Source organism: Podarcis raffonei, chromosome 16 (assembly GCF_027172205.1).
Source record: "Podarcis raffonei isolate rPodRaf1 chromosome 16, rPodRaf1.pri, whole genome shotgun sequence".
Classification (NCBI taxonomy): Eukaryota; Metazoa; Chordata; class Lepidosauria; order Squamata; family Lacertidae; genus Podarcis; species Podarcis raffonei.
Genome location: NC_070617.1, coordinates 6,080,729 through 6,088,450, shown reverse-complemented (window position 1 = coordinate 6,088,450; position 7,722 = coordinate 6,080,729). Strand labels below are relative to the sequence as shown.

Sequence of the window (7,722 nt, the reverse complement as noted above, 5' to 3'; positions counted from 1 at the left end):
GAGCACCTGCAAACACTATGGATTTCACCAATTTAGGCAACAGTATTAGTACAAAGAAGAATATATCAGTGAACAAGCCCCACATCATATTCCTCAACAAGTCAATACCTCCAACATTTATCTGTATTGGACAGTGGATTTCTATACAAACATTTTTGAGTCTAATATGCTCATAATGTTAAATTTTGCTGCATCAAACTCCATCTCAAGTCTTAGGAAATATTTCATATTCTTTAGATTCCAAAGCAACTTTCCATTGTTTAGGCTGTGTGACACATTATAATTCCCTATTCCACACCTTTCTTTCCTGAACACAAACCTTTAAAAGACTCATAAAGCATTTAAAACTGTAGATTTAGCTTTCTGTAAGGATCCAATAATTCCCTCCATAATGTAGGAGGTGGTGAAGTGCTTGAAGCAGATGGTCCATAAATAAACCCCAGCAAACATTGGTAATTGGAGATATAGTGGTACCTTGGTTTACGAACTTATTCCGTTCCGGAAGTCTGTTCTTCAACCAAAGCGCTTTTCAACCAAGGCGGGCTTTCCCATAGCAGCAGGGGACTCAATTTACAAAGGGAACAACTCAACAGGAAGTGAAGCATGTTCTTATTCCAAGGCAAAGTTCACAAACCAAAACATCTACTTCCGAGTTTGCAGCGTTCTTAAACCAAGTTGTTCATAAACTAAGCTGTTCTTAAACCAAGGTACCACTGTATCTCATATTCAGCCCATTTCTTCCACATAAAGGCTGTCTCTCTCTTCAAATCTGGATTACATTTTCTGGATTACAAATCCAGAATTACAAATCTGGATTAATTTAGTGTAAGCATGTGGCTCAAATGGTAGCTATTGAGATCTGCCAAATCCCTCTAGTTGCTAAAATTGAAAGTGGTGAAGGTCCAACAAAGGACCAAAGAGGGAGGGTTAAGTAAGCCATCTCTAAAGTTACCCAATCTGGGCCATTCATAAAAGAAAGCATTTGCCAATCATTTCTATATGCTTTGTGGGATATTTTTTATTCCATTTATTTATGTATAGCTTTTACATCCCACTTCTCCTCCCAAGAGCTCAAGGTTGTATGTAGTTCTCCCCATCCCCATTTTATGATCACAACAACCCTTCAAGTGATGAGCTTGATGACTGAGTGGGGACTTGAACCCTGGTCTCTCAGGTCCTATTCCAACACTCCAACCACCACACCACACTGGCTAAACTAATAAAATATAAAGCAATTTCTGGAATAACCTCCTTCTGTTATTGGCAGCTGCATTCTCTCAAATCAAAAGGAAGTGGACCATTATCCCAAATTAACTTTCTACGTATCTCATTAATCTTTGGAAAATATGCTTGGGGGACATGCAATGAGCACAATACATATATTTTTGATGACAATGTGAATTATGTAAGCAAAAACTCGATGTCCTATCTTCTTACCACGTTCTCTTTTTGTTTTGTGGAAGATTGACATGAGTGCAACAGCACTCTCCCCTTCTGTGATCTCGAGCAACTGTTATTCAAAAGCATTAATGCGTGGCTGTGATCTCAGATCTCAAACTGAATTGGACCGGTTTAGATCAAGTTGAGATTCAGCCAGAGAAGGTTGAGGAAACCACAAATCAGCCTGGGTCAGATCATGTCCAGCTGGAGTGATTTAGGACTGTTAAACAGCAGGAGAGTCAGAGACTAAGAAACAGGCTCTGTCACCACCCTCACATGCTTAATTAGGGAGTCAAACCCTAATTAAAACTGTGTAAGACCCCCCCCCCAGTTTGGTTCAGCTTTAGGATCTGGATCTGGTCAGCCCCAGATTATCCTGGTTCAGACTGGGGCCACTGGAGGCTCAATCAAGCTCCAAGTCATACCCGGGACTGGCACAGTTCTAAAAATACCCAATTAAACTGTATGTGTCCATTTCATATTATCCCACTTCAGATTCATACTATATTAGAAGTAGCTTGACCTGCTATGTCTTTTTGAGGACATTAGGATTGTCCACACAATCTTTGTATCCACGCACACAAACAGTTGGTCTGCACATGAATATGTAACATTTAATCAGTGCACAGGCAATATATCTGTGTACACAGTTGCTGAGCCCTACAAATTAACAAGTGTACACTCTTTCACACAACTGGTGTACGCGTGTAGAAGCAGCTGGCACTTGCGCTCTGTGAAATGTGTGAACATATCCTTCAGAGAATCCAATATTAGTCATATTCAGAGTATACCAACCGATATTAATGACTAAATTTATGCCCTCTGTTTTCAACAGGTTTAATCTAAGCAGAATCTAATAGGGTACAACCTAATGTGTTTAACAGCAAATCTACTTTTTCTTTTTCCTTTCTTAATGCAGATTAGCATAGAAATGGCAGGGAAGAGATTTGATTGATTAGTTGGTTGCAGCTATAGCTCTCCTTTTTCTCTAAGGAACTCAAGGTGGCCTACAAGGTCCTCACACTCCTCATTCCATCCCCTCAATAGCCCTGTGAGGTAGCCTAGGCTGTGAGGTGGTGACTGGCCCAAGGCCACATTTACTGAGCTTCAGAGTTGTGCGAAGTTATGAACCGTGGTCTCCCAGGTCCTAGTCCGACATTCTAAATATCACACTACTGCTGTCTCTTAACTTATGGAAAAATAAGTGCAGTACAGTGATACCTCGGGTTAAGTACTTAATTCGTTCCAGAGGTCCGTACTTAACCTGAAACTGTTCTTAACCTGAAGCACCACTTTAGCTAATGGGGCCTCCTCCTGCCGCCGCACCGCCGGAGCCCAATTTCTGTTCTCATCCTGAAGCAAAATTCTTAACCTGAAGCACTATTTCTGGGTTAGCGGAGTCTGTAACCTGAAGCGTATGTAACCTGAAGCGTATGTAACCCAAGGTACCACTGTAATAACCAGTGCTTTTTTTTTCTGTAAAAAAGAGGTGCTGGAACTCGCCACGAACACCACCTTCGTTCTCTTAGAATAGCATTGGCACCGACCTGAGAGGTGCCGGAACTGAGTTCCGATGAGGGAAAAAGACCACGTTGGTAACTTGCCTAATTTGCCTGATTTGCCTAAACCTGTCGGAAGACACCCTCTCTCATAAAGAAAACCAGTCCTTGCATATGTCACCCATCAAGAGCCCCCACAAATATGTGAGGCACCGCTACAAAGCAGGAACTTACTCATTAGGTGTAGCACCTTCATTAAGCTGTTTACGTCCCATAAAAATAGCGAGTGATACAAAAGAGAGATATGGATCTCCTATGACGTGTCTGACATCTTGGGATTGATGAGGCCGGTTGTTAAGGGAGATTCTAGCTGTGTCACTCACCATTCCTGGGGTGCCTCACTTCCCATAGGAGCGGCCAGAAAATGGGTATAAAGAGGAGCTCTGGTCTGCAAGCTCATCATTCGAATCCATTGCGACGTTTCCTTCATTCTGCCACATTTGTCCAACGAGGTAAGTTCAAGGCTTAGATCCTTGATAATCTTCCTTCTCTTTAATGCACGGAACCATCTGCAGCTTTAACCAATATACTATTCATTTTGTAGGATCGTGGTGCAAAGGGTTGATCTGGATTCTTGATACTTTGTAGATTTCCTTAAAATCAATAGAGGGAGAGGGTCATCCTTCTAGATTTAAATGAGGAACAGGAGAATCTGTTGAGAGTTCTTCTTTTGTTCTCTACTCCAGGCAGGGAAATACCTAGTGGTTGGCTACGTTGCCCCCACCCAGGGCCCAGACTATGGGTGCGCAAAATTTCGCCTCCGTTGGCGCTTCGGCGGACGAATCTGGCTGCTTGCACGGGCCATTGCAGGAAGCTTGTGGAGTCCCTTCCCCAGTTGGCTGGCAAAGCTGGTGGTTAGCTTGTGCAGTGTGGGTTTCCATTACAGGGCCATACATCTTAGAATGCCTGCTTTTCCCACACTCCACTCTCCCTACTTGCCTTGAGAGCAGCCTTTCAGTTGATGTGCTGGCTGAGAAATGTCGGGAGAGCCTTTTAATTTACCATAGCTGAGTCGCTTTCCCTTGTTTCTTTCCCGCTTCGGCCAATTTCCAGTACACACACACCATTGCAAGTTTGCCAGTGAGAAAGGGACCGTAGATTTAAGTGGGACGTTCTTCTGAGAAAAGTGTGGAATCTCAAATTTAGTGCCTTTCCGCTGGCATCTTGTCAAAGGTAACAAAGAGGCAGTTGAAATATGGCCAGAAGTTCTGTCTCTGGCTTGCCAGATTTAGGCTGCAGTCCTGTGTACCCAGTTTCCTGGGAGTAAGCCCCATTGAACTCTGTGAGGTTTGCCTTTGAGTAGTCATTTCTAGGCTTGTTCTGTTAAATGTCCCATTTGAGAGTTATTTATGATGACAACATGGTTTTTTTCTTTTCATAAGGGCGCCAATACAGTTCCATACCTAGGGCACAAAGGAGCCCAGATTTGTTTCTGGGTACAGTGGTACCTCGGGTTAAGAACTTAATTCATTCTGGAGGTCCGTTCTTAACCTGAAACTGTGCTTAACCTGAAGCACCACTTTAGCTAATGGGGCCTCCCGCTGCCGCCGCGCCGCCGGAGCATGATTTCTGTTCTCATCCTGAAGCAAATTTCTTAACCCGAAGTAGTATTTCTGGGTTAGCGGAGTCTGTAACCTGAAGCGTATGTAACCCGAGGTACCACTGTATATGTATTTGCTGCTAAGGTTTGGAGGTGAAATACAGGCATGCAGTGTAGCTACTGTATCCACAAACATGCAGAAGATTGTTGTATTTGGGGGTGGGTGATGGCACCTGAGCAGCTGAGATCACAGCAAATGAATTGGTGTGTCCTTCCCAACAGCAATGCTTGAATGATAGCTGCAGCTAAGCCAGAGATTGCATCCTTACCTAAACCTGTTCCAAGAGACAATTTAATCCTTTATGATTATCAAGGGATAAATCTGTCAGACAAAGGTTCACTGAGGAATTGTTCCCAGAAGAGGCCTTATACATCCATGCCCAGTTTGCAGGGCCAGACCTGCTTAGCTGGTGCAGGGGAGCCATGTCGTTCACATTATCTGGCCTCCATATCTACACCAGATATATGGTTTGGCTTGCTAGCTGGCAGCCAACCAGGTAGCACTGAGGGAACAGATTCAAGGCAGAAAGTACAGGAAACAGAGAGATGAAGCTAGGGATTCTGGAGGTGGTCAATCGGTCACTGGGCTGCACCAATTCAAAGCACAGGGCCAGGATCACCTAATGGAAGAATCCTTCATGGTAAGAATCCTTTGTTTCAACAGTGACTTTCATGTAGGGGGAACCGCCAAGTAACCTGAGAAGACGTGGGGGAAATAATTTGGGTCCCGGGGCGAGGCATGGAATCCATGAATGAGGGAGGGGAAGTGGTCTGCTTGAAAAATGGCCCTGGGAAAGAAGGGCACACTAGGAAATAAACAGCCTTTTATGGCTAGTTAGGGAACAAGAGGGATAGCAGCAGAGCTGCGGCTGAGGCACAGCACGAGTGCAGGTGGCGGGGTCTGCTGCTTGGCTGAATACCAGTAGGGGGCAGTGTCTCTTCACATGTTGAGTTTCAGCTTATGGCCTTCTTCCCCTCACTTCCTGTTTTCACCTGGGTCAGGCTCCTTGTTCCACCTGCACCCTCTTTGTGACCATTACCCAAATGGCCTACCCTCCAGCATTCCTCAGATGAAAATATGGAGTAAGGTGGTGTGTTTGTGTGTGTATTTATTTATGTATACATGCATGCATTCAACCATGTGATCCAACACACTGCCAATCGCCACCTGTACTCTCTGGTGCTGCATCCTGGGCACAAGTTGATCACCATGAGAATGAGGCGCTTTGAGAAATGAGCATTGCAGCCAGCAGTGTGCATTAACTATGCTTTGTCCACTTTCCAGGTCTAACGCACCACACGAAAGCCAAAAGATGAGCCAGCAAAAACAAAGCGGGGGCAGCTGTTGCTGCTGCGGCGGTTCAGGGGGCGGCTGCTGCTGCTGCTCTGGAGGTGGTGGCGGAGGCTGCGGCAGAGGAGGATATGGCGGACAGTCCGGCGGAGTCATCATTATACCAAGCGGAGGTGGATATGGAGGCGGCCAGCAAAAGATCCCAATGGTTGTTGGCGGAGGATCTGGAGGTGTTTGCTGCGGAGCCAGTAGCGGCGGCGCAGTGTGCTGTGGATCATCTGGCGGCAGTGGCCAGTCTTCTGGGTGTTGCGTTGGAGGTGGAATGGGTGGTGGATATGGAGGTGGATATGGAGGTGGCCAGCAAAAGATCCCCATCGTTGTTGGTGGAGGATCTGGAGGGGTTTGCTGTGGAGCTAGCGGCGGCAGTGGTGGTGCAGTATGTTGCAGCTCGTCCGGCGGCAGTGGCAGCGGTGGCGCCGTTTGTTGTAGCTCATCTGGTGGTGGAAGCTCAGGTGGGGTTAAGGTGATTGGAGGAGGATCCAGTGGAGGATGTGGCGGCAGTGGGAAAACCATTGTTGTACCTGGTGGAAGCAGTGGTGGTGGCAGTGGCGGAGCTGTCTGCTGCAGCAGTGGCAGTGGCGGAGCTGTGTGCTGCAGCAGCGGCAGTGGCGGAGCTGTCTGTTGCAGCAGCGGCGGATCTGGTGGTGGATCCTCGCAGACCAAGTGCCCCATTGTCGTCCCACCATGCATTGGGCAAACAAAGCAGGTCTGCCCATTGCCAAGCATCAAGTAAAATGCAGCATTTGCCAAGCAACCCAAGAAAAGCTAAATTTGCTACCTCGCATCAGCATCCTGTCAACAGCATGTTAAACCCAGGACACTTCTGCATGTTGCTTTGCACTTTCATTCTTCAATAGCATTTAATGTTCAATGTGTGGCTCATTCTTCAATGTAATTTATGAATGTGTGTGTGTGTGTTTGTGGTGGATGGGTGTTTCCTCATCCACCCACTGCTGCCAATTTCCTTGTTTCAATCTCTCTTAATGCATGGGAGAGAATAAAGCTTATCTCAAAATCAACACATCTATGATGTCTTTTTCTGCCACCTGAATTCCATTGTCATAATCCTTTTGGCACATGCCTCTTTTAAGTTCAGCTTCATTAAATTTGTGTACCACCTCCTGCTAAGGAAGTCCAAACATTATCCCAACCAAAGTTTTTTTAAAAAACAACCTCCCACAATGCAGTAATAAAATCACTGTCAGGAGCAGCTGGCTGGTGCAGCAGTTAGAAAAAAGTCCCTCCCTCCCCCCAGCACTAGAACTCATGGACATTCAATAAAGATGAATGTTGGAAGATTCAAGGCAGCATAGTTAAAATCTGGAACAGAAGGAAAAGATGGCCAAGAACCTGGATGGCTTTAAAACTCATGGAAAAATTTGTGGAGGAGAAAGCTACCAGTAGTTGCTAGCCATGATGACTGTGCTGTACCTCCACGCTAAGCGGCAGTTGGCATCTGTGTGTCTTGAGAGTGCACCTCCGGAGTGAAGTTAATCTGCTGTGTTAGCAGCACCAAAGTGACCTCCCTGGGGTGCAAGCCTGGGCAGTGCGTATTGTGCTCTCAGGCTGCCCAGATGACAAGACTCCCCTGTCTGCCTCACTGATGTGGTCCAAAGGAAAGCAGAGACTTATGTTTGGCACCAGCTTGGCTGCTAGAAGAGGCATACTAGGCCCCATCCTATCATCTAAGGGACTCCAATCTACAGCACATGCGGAAACAGCCTTCTTGACCACTGGACCCACTATAGGTCTCCTTCATCTGCTGGAGCCTG

At 46.0% G+C, this 7,722-nt stretch overlaps 1 protein-coding gene across 1 annotated transcript; it reads left to right on the top strand.

Moving 5' to 3' along the window:
- The first annotated feature begins 3,164 nt into the window (after positions 1–3,164).
- Positions 3,165–6,969, top strand: LOC128404010 (loricrin-like). The gene is made up of 2 exons (XM_053369256.1): positions 3,165–3,451; positions 5,885–6,969. The coding sequence occupies exon 2, from the start codon at positions 5,913–5,915 to the stop codon at positions 6,681–6,683; it is 771 nt and encodes a 256-aa protein (XP_053225231.1). The 5' UTR covers positions 3,165–3,451; positions 5,885–5,912; the 3' UTR covers positions 6,684–6,969.
- The last annotated feature ends 753 nt before the right edge of the window (positions 6,970–7,722 follow it).

Excerpts from the sequence above, each read along its gene's own strand:
- LOC128404010 (XM_053369256.1), top strand. The coding sequence starts at position 5,913 with ATGAGCCAGCAAAAACAAAGCGGGGGCAGCTGTTGCTGCTGCGGCGGT.